Source organism: Gekko japonicus, unplaced genomic scaffold, assembly GCF_001447785.1.
Source record: "Gekko japonicus isolate JY-2015 unplaced genomic scaffold, Gekko_japonicus_V1.1 scaffold170, whole genome shotgun sequence".
Classification (NCBI taxonomy): Eukaryota; Metazoa; Chordata; class Lepidosauria; order Squamata; family Gekkonidae; genus Gekko; species Gekko japonicus.
In genome coordinates this window covers 1,462,296-1,482,517 of record NW_015160212.1, presented here as the reverse complement: position 1 = coordinate 1,482,517, position 20,222 = coordinate 1,462,296, and the positions used below count along the sequence as shown (strand labels likewise).

General features: G+C 44.8%; 1 protein-coding gene across 2 annotated transcripts in view; it reads left to right on the top strand.

The window, feature by feature from the left end:
• The window catches only part of GSK3B (glycogen synthase kinase 3 beta), a 126,348-nt gene that overhangs the window by 67,304 nt on the left and 38,822 nt on the right, over window positions 1-20,222 (top strand). For both annotated transcript variants that reach the window (XM_015409959.1, XM_015409956.1), the window contains exons 4-6: window positions 720-830; window positions 12,426-12,556; window positions 16,769-16,875. In XM_015409959.1, the coding sequence (XP_015265445.1) occupies window positions 720-830; window positions 12,426-12,556; window positions 16,769-16,875 (349 nt within the window). The remainder of the gene's footprint in view (window positions 1-719; window positions 831-12,425; window positions 12,557-16,768; window positions 16,876-20,222) is intronic.

The window sequence follows — 20,222 nt, the reverse complement described above, 5'->3', positions numbered from 1 at the left end:
TGACCAAAGATGTAGAGCGAGAGGGCAAAGCAGAGGCTCTGGCTACCGACCCAGGCTGATGTCCAGTTTGGCATTTGGGTAGCAAATAATCCACTGGGTAAGCGAAGTGAAGTTAAATCCCGGCATCTGTTTCTCTCTTAATTTGAGGGCAGGTTCTGACCCCAATCGTGGGGCAAGAGGCTTGAGTCAAAAATGAGAGACTATTTTCTTTCCAGGCTTGGTAAGAGGGGAGGGGATGAGATGGGCAGTTAGCCAGACCGCCTGATTGGTCAGGGCAGAAAGGACCGAGTTCTAGGAACAGAGAGCAAGTTTCCAGGCAGGGAGAGGGCATTCAGTGGCACTTGGCTTTGGAGTATACCAAATAGCCCCCATTCCAAACATGCTGCTTAAAAAACAAACAAAACCAGCTACACACTTGGTTGAAGTGATAAATAAAAATGAATCACGTTGCTCGTCTGATCTCATTTGCGTTAGGGGAAAGATAGATTAGCAGATGTGGCTTCACCAGACCCGGTTTGACCCTTGCAAAGAAAATTAATACATTTCCTGTTATGTTCTTTATTAACACAGACAGCTTTTGTCACGTCTTTTGCTCTGCACATTACTGTGGCTCTGCTTAATGTTAAAAACTGCCACCACCGTGGAAATTTATTATGCCAGTTCCCCTGTGAGTGTATTTCTTACACTTTTGTTTTTCTTGCCTTTTTTTCTTCTTCTAGAAAGATGAGGTATATCTTAATTTGGTCCTGGACTATGTTCCTGAAACAGTATACAGAGTTGCCAGGCATTATAGTCGGGCCAAGCAGACACTCCCGATGATATTTGTGAAGGTAAGTGACGTCAATGAAGAAGCCTGATCATTTGTGTGATCTGGGGACTTCAGAGGTATAAGGCAGCCTGCATAATGGGCATGCCTCTGTAAACTGAGGATTTTATCATATATGATGGTATTGGTGGACTGGGGGAGGGGATTTTGCACAATCAGATCTGAAGGTGTTTGCAATTGGCCGCAGGCTTCCATGTGCACAACAGCTCTCCCCCCCCCCAAAAAAAAAGTCCAGAGTTTCTTTCTGTGTGCAGAATTTCCCTATTTCCTGTGGCCTCTGTGCTGGAGCTGAGCACTGCTTGCAGTCTTCTAGAGCTAAGCCCTCCGTTTTTAAAAAACACTGGCTCCACCTCCCCTGAGCCTAGAAGGGCAGGGACTGCACCCTCCCATTCAGTTCTTCCCATGCACTTAAACTCTGCTCAGAAGATTCTGAATGGTGCTCTGCACAGGTGTAGAGCCCCTGTAAATGAGCCCAAGACCCCTCAAAGCACACCAGTTAAAGGTGAGCAGCCTGTTGTTCCGGTAGTGCCCGAGGAATACTGATGGGGGAAACAAAGTAAAAGCTACAAGAATGTCCAGAGAAGAAGTGCTGTAGATATTGCAAAGGGAATACTCTTGTACAGCCTGCCCAAGTGAGGGGGTTTTGCTCAGAACATATGTCCAGACTTACATGGCTGTCGTTGTTACTCACCTTGAGTCCTGAGATGCTTGGGAGAAAGGTGGGTCCATAAACATTTTAAAGAAGTAAATGGCAAATTCCTCCCCCTCCGCACTAGTGTAGGTAAAATGGCAAATGTGGAGGAGCTGTGTGCTTAGGGGTAAAGAGCAGTTTCTCTTGGGTGTGCTCCTCAGTTAAAACCAGTGTTCCCTCTAAGCTGAGTTAGTGTGAGCTGGCTCACAGTTTTTTAGCCTTTGGCTCACACATTTTTGTTTTAGCTCAGGAAGGATGGCCGCAGAACAAACAAATTTATGCAGCAGCCAAATAGCTCGCTCATAACTTTAATGCCAGTAGCTCTCAAAGTAGAATTTTTACTCACAAGACTCCACAGTTTAGAGGGAGTATTGGTTAAAACGTGTGCCTGTGCGCAAGTTCCTTCCTTCCAGTTTGGCGTAGTGATTAGAAGCGTGGACTCTAACCTGGGAGAACCAGGTTTGATTCTCCGCTCCCCCACATGCAGCTGCTGGTGTGACCTTGGGTCAGTCACAAGTTCTCTCAGAGCTGTTCTGGAAAGAGCATTTCTTGAAAGACCTCTCTCAGCCCCACCTCCCTCACAGGGTATCTGTTGTGGGGAGGGGAGGGGAGGGGAGGGGAGGGGAAAGGAGAGTGTAAGCTGCTCTGGTATTGGAGGTAGTGAAGGGCAGGGTTTAAATCCAATCTCCCCTCCCTCCCTCCCAGTGGGGATGCAAAGCCGGTTATATCAAGTTCCTTTTGTGTGTGCCTCAGTGTGTCCCAGGGACTTATGAGCATATGCCTGGCTCTTTTCCTTGTTAGGTTCCATCTTGTGTAGGCACAGGGTACTGAGGAAGGTCATGACCTCTCAGGCAGTGTCTTGGAACAAAACCGTCCCTCCCAACCAATTGGCAAATAAGTGGCTAGTGTCCATCGTAGGAGACCAGCTTGCCTGTTAGCCATTGGTGGCACATCAGTGTGGCCTGAAGGAGAAAAGAATCGGCTCTCGTCTTTTTTTACATAAGCTCCCTTGCTTGGTCACCTGGGAATGGCTTTTACCTGCTGCAGGAAAGCAGGTGTTCCTACTTTTGGTCTCAGAGCTTGTGCTGCTGGAAGTCCGTCAGGGAAGCATTTGGGGATTCTTGCAGAGAGAAGTGCAGTCCGACAGAGCTTTTGCGCTATCAGAGAAGAAAAGGGCAAAAGAGAATTTAAAAAAGAAAAGAAAAGGGTGATGTTATTGTTTATTGCTTGCTTGTTAAAATATTTTGTCGTACTTTTAAATTTAAAAATTATCCATAGTGGATAACATCGTATTCTTAATCTGATGAAGGGAGCTTTGACTCTTGAATGCTTAAACACCCAAAATCTTGTTGGTCTCTAAGGTGCTTAGTGTAGTGTAGTGCCAGTTTGGTGTAGTGGTTAGGAGTGCGGACTCTTAATCTGGAAGAACCAAGTTTGATTCCCCACTACTTCACATGCAGCTGTTGGGTGACCTTGGGCAAGCCACAGTTCCCACAGAGCTGTTCTCTCAAGAGCAGTTCTCAGTCAGAGCTCTCTCAGCCACACCTACCTCACAGGGTGTCTGTTGTAGGGAGAGGAAGGGAAGGAGATTGTAGGCCACTCTGAGACTCCAAGTGAAGGGTGGGGGGTATAAATCCAACAACTACTACTACTACTTCTCCTCCTCAAACCTAGTACATTCCAAAGCAGTGGAGCAAAACTCTGAACCAGTAATCTCAGCAAGTAAAAGCTTAGCCGCTAAAACTTCATTACATCTGCAATGAATTTAACATTGAAAGAATGGAGAGAGGTGGGCAGAGACTAGAGATGAAAAATTTCTGGAAATTTTGAAGCAATAGGAAATTCCTCAGTGTACTTTTCAGCTTGGGAGAAAAATTGAAATATGTGTAAGATGTAATTTTTTATGCTGTATACTTTGAGAGAAGAAAACACTGTCTTAAGAAGCATTTCATTCATTCCAAAAGAGAAAACAGTACATAGGAGTCTCCCCCTCCCCCCAATGCTTTCCCAAAGTGCCTTATTTGACTGTTGGGAAAATCAAAAACACTTCTCGGAGGGAGGGGCTTCCTGCCATCAAATGTTTTTTTCCATGGGCCATCATCCCATCTCTAGCAGTGTAGCAGAGGTGCAGTCAGCCCATCTCAAAAATGGCTCAAAGGACTTTCTCAGCAGTCAGGACCTTACTGCTGCCAAAATGTGACTAGTGCAGAGGAAGAACTCCTTGTGGAGGGTGCTCCACATATGTGGTGCAATTACTCATGTCCGTGTGACACCAGGAGTGTTTGCTAAGTACACGGTGGTGGCAGCCAGTGCTTAAAGAAGGAAAACTGCAGGGCTCTCCCTAGAGAAGTGGTTATTTAGCTGCCAACACGCCCAATCTCCTCTGACCATTTGTGCCCTCATATGGTCCATGTTCATATCCAAAGCAGAAGTGTCCTTCTGGGCCAGGACTTGGTCAAGACCATCAAACTACAACATCATCTGAAAGAGTGCATTAAACATCAAATTGGTGTATTTATTTATTTATTGTATTTGTACCCTGCCCTCCCAGCCTAGGCCGGCTCAGGGCGGCTTACACACATCAAAACATAGTTACAGTAAAACATAGTATATAAATTAGATTAAAACAGTTGTGAAATCCTTTAAAACACAATAAGCGCTAGTGGCCTTAATTTCACGATGGCTGCTGTTATTCAGGTTCTCTCATCTTGCAGTCGGTTTTTCGATCTTTTTTCGTTCATCTTCTAGCGGTTGGCTCAGGGTGTTGTTGGAATTCCACAAGGAAAAGGCTCTCTAGTCTCAGCTGTCAATTCTTAACGGTAGTGGCGGCTCCAAAAGCCTGGTGGAAGAGCTCCGTTTTACAGGCCCTACGGAACTGGGAGCTCATTCCACCAGAGAGGAGTCACCACCAAGAAAGCCCGTGCCCTTGTTACTACCAGCCTGGCCTCCTTTGGACCCGGGAGGGTCAGTCGATTCTGGGCCCCTGATCGCAGTGCTCTCTGGGGTATATGTGGGGAAAAGGCGGTCCCCTCAGGTATGTAGGACCCTGGCCATATAGGACTTTAAAGGTCAAAACCAGCACCTTGAAGCGAATCCGGTATGCTATTGTATAGTAGAAGTCTGGACAGATTGTGGGTGTGGCCAAAATAAATTGATTTTTAAAAAATTGCCTAAAGCCTACATTTAAACACTGTATCTCTACATTTTAGCGAGTAAAGCATCAAATTCTAACTATTCCCAGAAAAAAAAGAAGTCAGGGAGTATGTGTGTGTGTATGGGTGTCCCAAACCTCCATAAACTTATCTGGGTAGGTAGTTCTATAATTCCATATTTAATTGTCACATAATCGACAGAAACCGCTTTATGGTTAGAGTAGTATTTTACGGAACAAATTGGAACTGACGGCGGTGAAAGAAAGTGCCATAAAGTCACAGCTGACTTACGGAGACCCCGAAGCGTTTTCAAGGCAAGAGATGTTCAGAGGTGGTTCACCATTGCCTGCCTCCGCGTTGCAACCCTGGACTTCCTTGGTGGTCTCCCATCCAAGTACTAACCAGGGCCTGCTTAGCTTCCAAAATCTGACAGATCAGGGTAGCCCGGACCATGCAGGTCAGGGCAAATTTGAACTACTGAACCATATAACTGCTTAAAAATGAACAGCAGTGTATTTCATATACTGTTAGAGTTTCATATAGAGTTAGAGTAGTGCTTTTTGGAAATCCACATGACTTAAAAGTACCTACACGTTTGGATCATTCCTGTGTTATTTTTAGAAAAATATTGTGATGTATTTAATTGACGTTCAATTATTTATTAACAACAAAATTCCTAAAATCGTGCTTGAAAGTTCAGTACTCCCTAACGACTGTTAGTATCATCAGTACTATACTGGTTGTGTTGTTTCCATTGGTATTACATATTATTTGTATGTGAACAATTAGTTTTTTGACATTTCCCACAAGCAAAGGTATAGTAAAGCTCTGATTTCCCCCATTTCACACGCTCGTTTGCAATTGCTCTGAATCACTTTGAGATGATTCTTTGGTGCTGTCTGCAAGAATGTCAGATCATAGGTATTCCCTTTAAAGGTCTTTTGCCTGTTCATCTGATGACACTGTCAGATTCATTATTTACAAAGGCATTCTCAGACTATCATACTGAAGAAGAGCTGATGACGGAATCCTTTCTAACTGCCTAGATGACATTGCAGAGTTGCTAGCCTCAGTCTCAGTGAAACAGTGTTTGCATTTTTGTAGAATTGTAAATGCAGAGTGTATCCAGCTGTCCAACATTCCCTGATCCTTCTTTTGCTGTGTCATATTGGCACAATATATGGCTGGTTTTGTGAAAGATCTCAGTTGGTCTCCGTATTCACCAGTGTCCTCTGTTAGCTGTAGAATAGCATGGAAGACGTGGGAGCAGAAATTTGACATTCTTGTTGTTGTTTTTTTCAAGTCAACCTTGATTGGCATATATCAGTAAAAGTCATTGTAAAAATATACAAGTAGGACACTGTATTACAAATTCCTGCGTAAAGTTTTGGGCTTGCCAAACTTTGTCCCATATGCAGTTCTTTGCTTAGAAATAGGTCTGACTCTAGTGGAAACCAGAGCATGGCTTATGACGTTTAAATATTGGCTACGTCTACATTATAATTCTGACCAAATGCTCTCAGAGTCTGTCAAACTGACTAACATATATTGAGGGGAAAATTAAGGCCGTGGGTATATTTTTGGATTCACTGACTATGCTCCCATTAGTGGGCGTATTCCAGTTGATCAAACAGAGGATGTTGGATATTGAGCGTCAGGAGTTACATAGGTTCACCAACAAAACCTGCTCTCCTCTGAGCTTCGAGATATCCCTCACTGTAGGTAGGATGGCTTCATATTTATCCTCCCTACAAGCGCCACAACTACTCAGACATTCTGTTGTTCAATCTCTGTCTTGTTGTCACAGTCAAACATTTCAACCATCTTAGAGTTTGCTTGTATGAAAGCCCTGTGACTTCAGGATCTCATAGATGCTGATGTCTCAATCTTTGTGGTGAGTTTTTCCAAACCACAAGTATAATGAGTTTGTGTGGATAACTACACTCAAAAAGAGCAAACCTGCAACCCAGGTTGCCCCATAGTGACATAGAATCCATAGGATCAGAAGAGTTGAAAAGGACCTCCAGGGTCATCTAGTCCAACCCCCTGCACAATGCAGGAAATTCACAAATACATCCCCCCCCACACACACACACCCTAGTGACTGCTGTTCTGTGCCCAGAAGATGACAAAAAACCTCTAGGATCTCCAGCCAAACTGGTCTGGAGAGCAATTGCTTCCTGGCCTCAAAGTGGCGATCAGCATTTCCCTAGGTGTGTAAGAAAGGGCCACAAGAACTAAGCACTGAGGCAACCCTTCCTGCAGCCTCTGTCTCATGATCTGCCTGAGTTCACAGAATCTGCATTGCTGTCAGATGGCCATCTAGCCTCTGTTTGAAAACCTCCAAAGAAGGAGAGCTCACCACCTCCCGAGGAAGCCTGTTCCACCGAGGAACTGCTCTGTCAGGAAGTTCTTCCTAATGTTTAGCCAAAAACTCTTCTGATTTAATTTCAACCCGTTGGTTCTGGTCCGACCTTCTGGGGCAACAAACAATAACTCCACACCATCCTCTATATGACAGCCCTTCAAGTACTTGAAGTTGGTTATTATATCACCTCTCAGTCATCTCTCTAGGCTAAACATACACAGCTCCTTCAACTTTTCCTTATAGGACTTGGTCTCCAGACCGCTCATCATTATTGCTTTCCTTTGGACACGTTCCAGCTTGTCTATATCCTTCTTAAAATGTGGTGCCCAGAACTGAACACAATACTCTAGGTGAGATCTAACCAGAGCAGAGTAAAGTGATAATATCACTTTGCATGCTCTGGATACTATACTTCTGCTGATACAGCCCAAAATGGAATTTTGCCTTTTTAGCTACCACATCACATTGCTGACTCATACTCAGTGTATGATCTATTAAGACCCCTAGATCCTTTTTGCACATACTACTGTCAAGACAAGTCTCCCCATCCTATAATTATGCATTTGATTTTTCCTACTTAAATGCAGAACTGTACATTTATCCCCATTGAAATTCATTTTGTTTTAGCCCAGTTTTCCAGCCTGTCATGATCATCCTATATCCTGACTCTGTCTTTGACTGTATTGCTACCCCTCCCAGTTTAGTATCACCTGCAAATTTAATAAGCATTCCCTCTATTCCTTCATCCAAATCATTGATAAAGATGTTGAACAAAACAGGTCCCAGGACAGATCCTTGAGGCATTCCACTTGTCACTCCTCTCCAAGATGATGAGGAACCATTCACAAGCACTCTTTGGGTGCCATCTGTCAACCAGTTACAGATCCACCTAACAGTCATAGGATCCAAACCACATTTTACCAATTTGTCAAAAAGAATATTACATGGATTCTTATCAAAAGCCTTACTGAAATCAAGATAAACTGTATCTACAGCATTCCCCTTATCCAGCAAGGTAGTAAGTTTCTCAAAAAAAGAGATAAGGTTAGTCTGACATGAGGAGCACTACCTCTACCGAAAAAGAGAGAGAGAGAGAGAGAGAGAGAGAGAGAGAGAGAGAGAGAGAGAGAGAGAGAGAGATAAGGCTAGTCTGACATGACTTCTTCTTGAGAAATCTGTGCTTGTAGATGTTTCTGGCTATGGAGACTCTCATCTCTCACCTGTGCCATGAAATCTCTAGTTATGTCCTAGACATTACTGACTCTAGGACTCTATAATTGATTGACGATTGCTCAGAGAATACTGTTCTGACCACCGTGGATGCTGAGGCACTGTATACTGACCTCTTCCATAAAGATGGACTACAAGCTATCAAGAGTAATATCTGTAACAATACCACCGCATACCTTTCCACCAAGCGTTGCCACTTTCTCCTCACCCGTAATTATTTCAGATTTGATGACAGCTCGTATCTTCAAGTTAATGGTACAGCCATGATCCATAGAATGCAAACACATTCATGGCTGATTTAGGAGCTGATGAAGCACTGCTATATCTACAGGCAGCTCTCCAGTACAGTACAGTACCTATAACATTTTGATCATCTGGGAAGGAAGCACTCAAGATTTCTCTGTAACTTCAACCACCAGTATCTGGTACGTGGATTAATCCACACAACAGGTCTGTTTTCTGGACAACGCTATAGAACTGAACACATAAGCACCACCGTATATCGAAAATGCGCTGGTAGCTATATCTGATTCAGTTGTCAACCTGAGTACACTATACAAGTGCTGTGTTGCATTTGCATTTGTTCCAGTTTCTTGAACAGATTTAAATCAGAGAGTTACAACAAGCAGTTTTGTTGGTGACAATACCCACTAGGGATGTGCACTGGGGGGGGGGGGAGGAAGGAATTTTTCTGATTTGGTTTTCAGGAAAGGCATAAATTCTGGTATACTGGGCTAGTTTGTTCCTTCTGGTTTGGTATTCAGATTTGGGTTTCCCCCCAAAATTCTGTAATTATCCGGGCCCATTATTCCCTATGGGGAGTATTTATGGGGGGCTGTTTTTCAAAAAATGTCACTAAACTTGCAGGGAACTAGACCTGCCAAATCACTAAATACCCTCCCAGGTTTCAAGTAGGGTTGATCACAGGGTCCAGTTCTACAGGCCCCTGAACAAGGTGCCCCAGGCATCCTGCTAGTCTTCCTTGTTTCCTATGGAGTGAAATCCTATGCAGTCTCTAGAGCAAAGAAACCAGTAGCCAAACACATAAGAGTAAGGAAGCACTGGCCAAGGCCTCTCAATGCAAACCGAACCAATGTCAAACCAGAGAACCCCAGCAGAACCAACACAATGTCCAACCAGAGAATCCAAGATAAACAAACTGAAGCCAGGGATACTGCTTGCAAGCCCGAACAGAACCAATTTCAAACCAGAGCATCCGACACAAACCAACCTAGCAAGACAATACCACGTCCTGGTAAGGAGACACTGACTTAGATGATGGAAGAAAAAAACAGTCCTGGAATCCTTAAACTGTAGGCCTCAAATATTTCTGTATTTTCCCAAATATTTCCAGAATTTTTCAGGACCCATTTACAGGTATCCCCCAAAATTCCAAATACCATCTGGATATTTGAGTATATCTGAAAAATACCAATTAGATATTTTTCAGATATATATTCAGACAGGAAATAGCTGAATACACATCCCTGTGTGTGTGTAAAGTGCCGTCAAGTCACAGCCAACTTATGGTGACCCCAGGAAGGGGCTTTCAAGGCAAGTGAGAAGCAGAGGTGGTTTGCCAGTGCCTTCCTCTGCAGAGTCTTGCTTGGTGGTCTCCCATCCAAGACTTATAGTGACCCCAGCAAGGGGCTTTCAAGGCAAGGGAGAAGCAGAGGTGGTTTGCCAGTGCCTTCCTCTGCAGCGTGTTCTTTAGTGGTCTCCCTTCCAATACCAACCCTGCTTAGCTTCCAAGATCTGTTGAGATCTGGTTATACCCTGCTGCCTTCCCTCCCACACATCCCTAGTACCCACATAGTTTGAAAAGGTCAGACTGCTACCAGAGGGAGCCTACTACATGACAGATCCAAAAAACCCCATCTCTGGCTGTCCCAGCTCCCAGCTCAGTGTGCCCTCTTGGACAATGGATCTTTATCGCATGTACCTTGGTGGCAAGCCTTCCCTTACTCACAGACAGCACTATAATCTAAAACAGATTCATATATCAGATAGGCATCCAGGGAGCTGACCCTGCAGTAAATGCAGGTGTCAGTTCTGTCCCCGTATTCACAGGTAATACTATTGTATGCCTTAATAATATCATCTGTGCCGTGCCATCTTGAGTTCAACCTGTGAAACATGCTGTGTGTTAACAATGCCTTTGGTACTCTCTACGTATGACAGACAAGTCAGTCCCTGTGCAGAAAGAATAAATGGGCACACATCTGATGTTACAGATTGGCAGCATTCAGAAACCAGTGGGAGAACATTTCAATCTCTGAGCTCTTCTCCAGGAAAAAAGCTTCTAAGGGGGCCTCCAGCATGAACCTGCTAAATTAGAATTCATCCATTACCTCCTCTCAAGAGCTTAACAAGGAGGTGGGATTCCTCTGCCATTACAGGTGTTAACTAACTTAGCAAAACTAGGGAAAATACATTGTCCCCAGCTACTGTCTGTGCAACTGTTCTCTGTTCTTTTCTTTATTATATATGAATTTTACATGATTGCCTTTCAACCGGTAATCTTTGACCCTGGTGTGTTCAATTTTTTAAAAAATTGCTCACCCTATCCATCCGTCTATATATTCTGTTTTTACTTTTACTGTAACAGAAGTACTACAACTAGGGGTGTGCATAATAGAACTACTGAGCTGAAAATATAAATGGAAATTGCTGCTTGGGGTTGTTACTTCAGGTTCCCGGAACAGTGTTAAGAGTTCAGGATTCTTACCGAAACAAAACTACTGTCTCCAAAAATCCATCTTGTTTTGACTTTGGGTGCTTGTAGCATGGCTACTCCTTTGGAATTCCTTCCTTTAATGGAGAATTGTGATTCTGTTGTCTTTTCCCCCAGAGAGTGTCAGAAGACTCCTTCCTCATACCTCCCACCCCACCCTGATTTCCTGTAGTGTTGTCTATGAGGCTAGCTAAGGAAGTACCATTGGCTGGTCTGCAGCCTTGCTATACTGTTACCATGTTGTCATGAAATGACATTGGAGGTCTGCAAAACAAATGAACAAGAACTCCCTGATTTTGGTACTAGAAAAATCTTGTTTACTTGTAGCACAATCCCATGCATGTGTACTTGTCAGTAGGTCCCACCAGTTTCTGTGAGGTCTGTTCCCAGGTAAATCTGTGCAGAATTGCATCCTTCAGTGCGCGAGTGCTGATATCTGAGAGAGCCACACCTAATAATGACATGTAAGGGGTTGAACAGGGCTGCGGTGGCTCAAGTGGTTAAGACACTGAGCTGCAGACTGGAAGGTCAGTAGTTCAGCAGTTCGAGACCCGAGTGCGGCATGACAGAGTGAGCTCCCGTCTCTGGCCCCAGCTCCTGCCAACCCAGCAGTTTGAAAGCAAGAAATTGCAAAGAGATAAATAGGTACCGCTTCGGTGAGAAGGTAGCAGCATTCTGTGCGCCTCGGCGTCTAGTCATGCTGGCCACATGACCACAGAAACGTCTTCGGTTGCGCTGGCTCTTCGGCTTGGAAACGGAGATGAGCACCGCATCCCTAGAGTCAGATTCGACTTGCTTTCGAGCAAGGGAAACCTTTACCTTTACCTAAGGGGTTGAAAAGAGATGAAAATCCAGAACTGCTAAAAGTAGAGTGTCTTGAATGGGTGTGAACTTGAAATGTGTACGAGTTGAAAATCTTTTTAGTAATATTTGTAATCTACAAAAAATAGATTACAGAATGGATCTTTCCCAACTCCTCCTTCCTGCTGCAGCCCCCGGGAAAGCCGTTCCGCAGGGATGGGGGACTCTTGGGACAGGCATGGAAGTGCCGCATAGGGGTTTGCATTGGAAAGGGGGAAGCAGGTAGGAGTATCTCCTTTTCCCTAATGTTTGAATAAACCCAGTGGCAATCCAGCCCTGGGTTTGGGGCTTTGCTATTTTTTCTTTCTGGGGGAGCATGCTCAGTTCTTAGAGATTCCTGTGACTTGCACTTTTTCCTGGATCCTTCTCAATTTCAAAGGGGTATTCTATAAAAGAAAAGATTGCCATTTATCTTACACATTTTATGGCTTTCACCATATAGGTTGGCAATACTTCAAATTATAGCTACTGTACATTTATTTGTAGTTGTCTAGGTGTTACCATCTACCCATGATTTGAAACCAAAGGTGCATTATATACCCTATTTCTTCTTTGTATTCCAGTTATACATGTATCAACTATTCCGAAGTTTAGCCTATATCCATTCCTTTGGAATATGCCATCGGGATATAAAACCACAGAACCTTTTGCTGGACCCCGACACAGCTGTCCTAAAACTTTGTGATTTTGGAAGGTAGGTTTTCTTTAATATCCCGGCGTAAACTTACATATTTGTTGTGGTATGTTAAGACCTAGTCTGAACTCTGTTTTTGGATAGTATGATTATCCTGTCCTGTGTGTCAAAGCTGTTTCCGTTTTAATAGTTCCAGTCTCTATTTTGGAATTCAGCAAAATCTTCAGAGTAGTCGGCCCCCATCACGAGTCTGGATATTCACTCACAGGGAGCAGGCCTGTGTATCATATTGACTACTTCCCCTCTTCTCCCCCGTTTATTTGTTTCTTGCTTCTATAATATTTTATTTAATAATACCCCTCCCCCCATAGTATAGACTTATGCAATGTAAGACTTTATAGGCAGGTACCAGTTGTATATTACCTCTTATATTGCCTAGAGTACTTGGTTGTACAATAAGAGCATAAGAACATAAGAGAAGCCAATGTTGGATGAGGCCAAATGGCCCATCTAGTCCAACACTCTGTCACACAGTGGCCAGAAATGCCAAGTGTCATCAGGTGGTTCAGCAGTGGGGCCAGGACACTAGAACCTCGTGCTGTTGCCCCCCCCCCAGCACCAAGAATACAGAGCATCACTTGCCCCAGCCTGAGAGTTCCTATCTATGTCTTGTGGCTAATAGCCACTAATGGACCTCTGCTCCATATCTCTATCCAATTCCCTCTTGAAGCTGCCTATACTTGTAGCCACCACTACCTCCTGTGGCAGTGAATTCCATGTGTTAATCACTCTTTGGGTGAAGAAGGACTTCCTTTGATCTGTTCTAACCCGACTGCTCAGCAATTTCATTGAGTGTCCACGAGTTCTTGTATTGTGAGAAAGGGAGAAAAGTATTTCTTTCTCTACCTGCTCTATCCAAATATCTATCTAATATCTACCAGGGAAGCTTTTTTCCAACTTAAGCAGCTCTTCTGGTAGAGAAAGGGCCACCATCGCTGGAGGAAGGTTCCTTAGGCTGAGTGGAAGCTCTAAACTTTGCTTAGCAGAGCAGCTTTTGCTGTGGAAAGGTCCTTTTATAAATCAGCCCAAAGGAGCCCAAAATTTGCTCCCCACCCAGTACATATGATTGTTTGGGGGGTTGAGTGGCCTGGTTTAAGAGGCAACCTTGGATTCAGTATATCTCCCTGATTTATTTAAAGATAGGCTAGTTCTCACTAGTCAGAAATACCCTTGTTAGCAGGTTTAAGGTGCTGTTGTTCAAGTTGGGACTGAGCCTTTACTCCCATGCAAGTGAGCTTGCTTACGTATACTCTCTCTTGCTCTGTCACGTTTCTAACCCAGTTTTCCTCCAATGAGCCGGGAGGGGACGACGACGACATACATGGTTCTTTCCTTCTTACTTTTATCCTCACAATAACCTATGGAGGGCAGGTTAGGCTGAAAGAGTGACTGGCCCAAAGTCACCAGGCAAGGTTCTGTGAGAGAGGTGGGGTTTTGAATCCAGGTCTTCCACATCCTGCTCCCTCACTCAGACTGTTATACCGTGTTGGCTTCGTCACCTTGGAATGGCAAAGACAGCAAAGGAAGGGTTCCTTTATCTTTATTTTGAAATAGGCAAAGGGAAGGATTGTGGGAAGTTTGTAGATGGGAGGAAATCCAGGGAGAAGTAGCATTTATGGTGTTTTGGCTTTGGTATCAGAAAGGGTGGGGTGGGGTGAGGTGAGGCTGTCTACCATATGCTATTGCATGGAAGAAGTCTTTTGCCAAATGACAGAAACAGAAATCCCTGCATGGTACAGAATGTGTGAACTGGGCCTAATGTTCGACATATAATCCTTGTGCTCCATGCCTTCTTCCGAAGTCTCTGGCTCTCCATCTGTTGAACCACTTGTTCATCGCCTTTGTTTCCTGAAGGTGTTCTGCCTTCCTCTTCCCTGTTGGAGTTCCTCAGGGATGTGTTTTTTCACTGCTGTTGTTTTCTCTCTAAATACCTGTTGCCCGGTGATCTCTGCAAAACACCAGGGTTTTCAGTGCAAGCTGTATGCTAATAAGATCCGTGCCGCTATATGCCTCTGCATCCTCAGAACTTTCTCTGCTCTCCCTTTTCCTGGGTCTCTGAACCTGTATCTGGAGGTCCTCTTTCTGAAGTGGCAGAGAGAGGGAAGGCATCTTCAGTATGATCAAAAGGCAGATTAAAACCATTAGCCGAGGCGAAGGGCCAGAGTGCTGCCATGTTCTGCAGATGGCCTGGGCATGCATAGCTCTGAATGGGAAACTCTGTAGAGAACCATTACTTTTTATCTGCTCTGTGCTCTGTATTGGCTTCCCAAACTGAACTCTGTCGAAAGACAGTGCGGTGTGATGGATGGAATGTCAGAGTCCATACTGGGAAGACGCAGGTTCAGATCCCTATGGTGAAACTCATTGGGTGACCTTGGGCCTGTCATTTCTCTCTCCTACCTCATAAGATGGTTGTTAGGATAAAATACAACAAGGAACAACCTTGTACACCACTCTAGAGGAAGTCAAAAACACGACAGATATGTGACGTGAAAACCTGCAATATTATGTTATGCAGGTCTTATTGCCACACCAGCCACGGATGTGGGATAAAAATAATCAGTGAAACCTTTTGTGAAGCCCTTAGTAGAGCTGCGGCTGATTCTCATACCAAGTCTGGCTTGCGCAAGTTCGGTGCTCTTGTGGCCAGTTTGGTGTAGTGGTTTAGGAGCGTGGACTCTAATATGAGAGAACCGGGTTTGATTCCCCACTCCTCCACACGCAGCTGCTGATGTGACCTTGGGTCCGTCAGAAGTTCTTTCAGAGCTGTTCTCTCAAGACCAAAAGAGCTCTCTCAGCCCCACCTACCTCTCAGGGTGTCTCTTGTGGGAAGGGGAAGGAGATTGTAAGCCCCTCTGAGACTCTGAATGAAGGGCGGGGTATAAATCCAATCTTCTCTTCTCTTCTCTTCTCGTTTGTCCATGAGGTCTGAATGCAACACAGGTCGCCTGTTCATAAACCCAGTCTCTCTTGGCCCCTTCAGAGTAGAAGACTAGAACAATGTGAGAACCTCACCATAGGAAGGCAGCAAGGAGCCCTTGCTGAAGAAAACAAGGGACATGCATGCTTTGAACTGAGGCCTCGTCATGGGTTGGATCTTCTACGAACACAAGCTCAGAAGCACCTTAGAGATAGAAAATCTTTTTTTTTTTTAACAGCACCTTAGAGACCAACAAGATTTTTAGGGCACAAGTTCTTGAGAGTCAACGCTCCCTTCGTCAGGTATGGCTATCCGGTATCTGACAAAGGGCGCCTTGACTCTCAGAAGCGCCTACCCTCCAGAATCTGGTTGGTCTCTTAAGATGTTGCTGGTCTTGGAAGATAGCTGTTCTGCTGCAGACGAACGTGGCTACATGAGGGGGAACATGATTACTCTCTTGGAGTGCTTGAAGGGCTGGCACTGAGAGGAGGGCAGGGAGCTGTTCCTGTGGGCAGCAGAGGAGAGGACTCACAAGAATGGGTTTAAATTGAGGGCAGGAAGGTGCGGGCTGGATCTTAGGGAAAACTTTTTGACCATCAGAGTCGTGCAACAGTGGAATCTGCTGCCTGGGGAGGTGGTGAGCTCCCCCTCACTGGCAGTCCTTAAGCAGCGGCTGGACAAACGCTTGTCAGGGATGGATGCTCTGGGCTGATCCTGCACTGAGCAGGGGGTTGGACTAGATGGCCTGTAGGGCCCCTTCCAGCCTCTGTGATTCTATGGTTCTACCTTCTGAAACAAGGGACAGAAGGTGTTGTTTCTCTTCTCTTCTGCTAGAGAAACTGCCCTTTTGCTTATACCTTCCCCCTCATCTCTTGCCTGTGGAGTTGTGGAAGCCCTAACCAAAAACTGAATTCCTCAGAGCCTGCAGAGTAGGAAAGGTGGGAGTGCGGTGGGATTGCCCCGAGAGACTCCTAAACATGTGCTCTTCTCCGTGGTCTTTAAAGTATCACATCTCAGTGATGTGTGAACTTGGTTACCACAATGAGGTGGCAGAATTCCTGTGTAAGGCTGGTATTGCGTTTATCGCAGCTGCTTCCTTTCAGTCGACGAATAAAGCTGGGCGAACCAATGCAGTGTCAGACAGATTGCCACTTTGCAGATGTCTTCCACGAGTACCCCCTTAAGGACTGCAGCAAAGGAAGGCTGCGTTCTCGGGCCGTGAGCATGAAACTCAGTGACGCAGAGTTTTAGATCTAACATGTACCTTTCTTCTTCTGTTCCCCTGTGTTTAGTGCAAAACAGCTGGTCCGTGGAGAGCCGAACGTCTCTTACATCTGCTCTCGGTACTATAGGGCGCCAGAGTTGATCTTTGGAGCCACTGATTATACCTCCAGTATAGGTATGTATGCTTCTCATTTAAAATAAAATAAAATATATATATATAATTTATGTTTTAGTGTGGTTTCTCTTTTTGTGAAAGTTTAAGGCTTCAGTGGAAGCCAGGGAAGTTGTATCTGCAAATTTAACTAGAACTCAACAAAATAACTATTGCGGTAGAGTAGCCTGAGATCTCATCTGAGGTGGTAACTTAGAGTAGCAAACTCTTGATTTTGTCAGCATTCTACCAGAATGCTCTGAATGGCTAAAGCCTCCTGTCCTGTATCTGCCTTTTCCTTATTTAATTGGCATCAATCTGAAATTCTCCTGTGATACAAGATGCTTTTGATATGAATGAGTCTCTTTCCAAGTACAACGTAGAGTAAACCCATATGTTAAAACGTAGTCTCTGTCTTTCATTCATTCATTCATTTATTTATTTATTTATTTGTTGGAATTATATCCCACCCTCCCTTCATAGCAGGCTGAGGGTATGATCCATCAAATATAATCAATATGCAGTATATAAATATAATTAGATATAATCAGTAAACAATATACAAAATCCACATACAAAAGAACCTCCTCAGGAAACAGGAAACCTCCTCAGGAAACAATCCATATACAAAAGAACTTCCTCAGGAAAGCTCCTCCATTAAGCATGTTCATAGCCTGGGGAACTCCTACAAGATAATGACTCAGCCCTACCCCACCTTCCTGAATAGACCAGTTTGGTGTAGTGGTTAAGTGTGCGGACTCTAATCTGGGAGAACCGGGTTTGATTCTCCACTCCTCCACTTGCACCTGCTGATGTGACCTTGGGTCAGTCACAAACTCTGGCACAGCTGTTCCTGAAAGAGCAGTTTGTGTCAGAGTTCTCTCAGTCCCACCTCTAACTCACAGGGTGTCTGTTGTGGGGAGGGGAAGGGAGTTTGTAAGCCGCCCTGAGCCCATGGGGAGGGTGGGGTATAAATATGAAAAATAAATAAATAAATAAATCCAATTTCCTCCTCTTCTTCTCCTTCTTCTTACCTGCCTACCATTTTTCTTCTCACCTTGACACAGAGAATACTCCATCTTTCTGTGTTATACCTCTCTGAGGATGCCAGTCACAGCTGCTGGCGAAACATCAGGTTCTACAATGCCAAGACCACGGCCACACAACCCGGAAAATCTACAGCAACTAATATACAAACAGTTAAAAACCATTAAAGCCCCCACTAAAATACAACAGCATTTCTCCGGTACAATCATAGTTAAAGCCTCATAGATGCGGTCTGTTTCTAGCGTGGCTCCTGAGATGGTAATGCAGATCTGACCCTCTGAGGGGGAGGCCCACTAGAGAAGGGGGCTGCCCGCCTCCCTGACTAAAAATCCTCAAAGCAGTGTGCACAAGAGAAGATAAAGCAATCTTAATCTCTGCCGTCAGTTCACTTCTAAATCTTAGAAGCCTTAGAAACATCTATATATCTAATTCCCAACATGCCCCCTCTGTGCGGATATCTAAATCCGCACATCGGGGACACTTGGGAGGCAGGGAGATTTTCCTGCACATTTGAGGCAATCCCCAGATGTACAGAAAAATCAAAAAAGTGGGGAAGAGTAGGGGGATATTTAAATCCCCCAAAAAGTAAAACAGCCTTCCCTGTGCATTCGCAGAGAAATCACTTACCAACAGGAACTGTGGCTGCTGGCGGCGGCGCGGGAAGACAAGCCCTTTCTCCCAGATTACAGTTCGCACACTTAACCACTACACCAAACTGGCTCCTGCAGTGTATCCTGCTTCTTCAGGCTTTGAGTCGTGGAGAATACTCCCCCCCCCGCAAGTATTGCAGGTCCCGCCTCTTGTTATATCTAATTACTTCGTTTATAACCCACCTTTCTTCCCAGCGGAAGTATCCTGGCAGAGTAGGGATTTGAACCTGGCACCGTCAAGATCCTAGCCCAATGCCACACTGACTCTTCTGTGTCAAGACCCACCAAATATGGAACCTGGACCAGATCAGTGAACTCCACATGTTGTCTCGCTAGTGCTGGACAGAGCAGCACGGTGGACTTCTTATATTTGGGGGACGGAGATTTGAAATAGAGGGGGGAAATGACCTTGGCATTCTGAGGCACAGCACAGTATTGCTCGTTCTGATCATTTTCTTATTTTTGCTGGCGCCCCTCATATTCATTCACTCATTCCTTCATTCAATTTTTATCCTGCCCCTTTCCCTGCCAAGCAGGGCTCAGGGCGGCTTCCAACAAGTAAACAACCAATAAGAACAGCATCACTATTTAAAATCAGTCTTACCGTTAAAACTTGTGACTCAGTCAGTCTTATCATACGGCACCCCAACAAACTGTCAGAGGTGGTTAACCAAGGTGGGGGGGCGGGGGGGGGGGAGTCAGCACATTGAGATTCCTGGCCTAACAATGCGGAGGACTGCCGTAGACAGATTTTTGCTGCATCACTCTCCTACCATTTGGTTCTTTTTTCTTGTCAGAAAGATTTCTTTAATCTCATTACTTGCCGTGTTTTTAAAGTATTGTTTTGGCCTAGAAGAGCTCTCTAAGGCATATGCTCTTGTCTGCTCTTGTTTTGTGACCCTTCTCCTTAGAAAACCACTCCCTCATTCCCCCTATTTTGCCATTTGCAGCTTTCCTTGTTAAAATGTTGCTCGGCTGGCTTGGTTGGCTCGTCACTCGTCTGGGTTCAGTCCCCTCTTCAGGGACCATAGAAGACAAATCTAAGAGTGGGGAGCAGATGCAGAGTGACCATTATTTTATTTTATTTTATTTATATCCTGTGTTTCTCCCTGATCAGGGACCCAAAGTGGCTTTTTGCATTGTTCCCCACCTCCACTTAATCCTCATAAGGACGACCTTGTGAGGGTAGGTTAGGCTGAGAGCTTGTGGCAGGCCAAAGGTCACCATGAATGAGCAAGGGATTCAAGCTTGGTCCTCCCAGATTCTAGGCTGATGCTCTAACCACTACACCGCACCAGCCCTCAATGCTAAGGTCAATGCTACGGTGCTGTGCAGCTCACAGCCTGCCATTTCACACACTGCCATGGTCCATTTTGAATGACTGATAACCTATTAGTAAAGTTAAGTTCATCCCAGAGAGCGAACACATTTGTAGAAGAAATAAGTATACAGAGAACAGATTTCAGAACATTGGTGGAGGGGTGTGTGCATGCTCAGGTTGGTGTTCCTTAGAATGGGAATGGGGTGGGGGACACTTTGCAAAATGTTCGTTCGTGGAACTGTGTATGGCATGCTGAAGAGTTTGCAGGCACCCAGTTCACAGGCCACTTCACACATGACATTCTCTGGCTGTTAGCGTGTAACTCAGAAACAACTGACTAAAGGCAGCCTTAG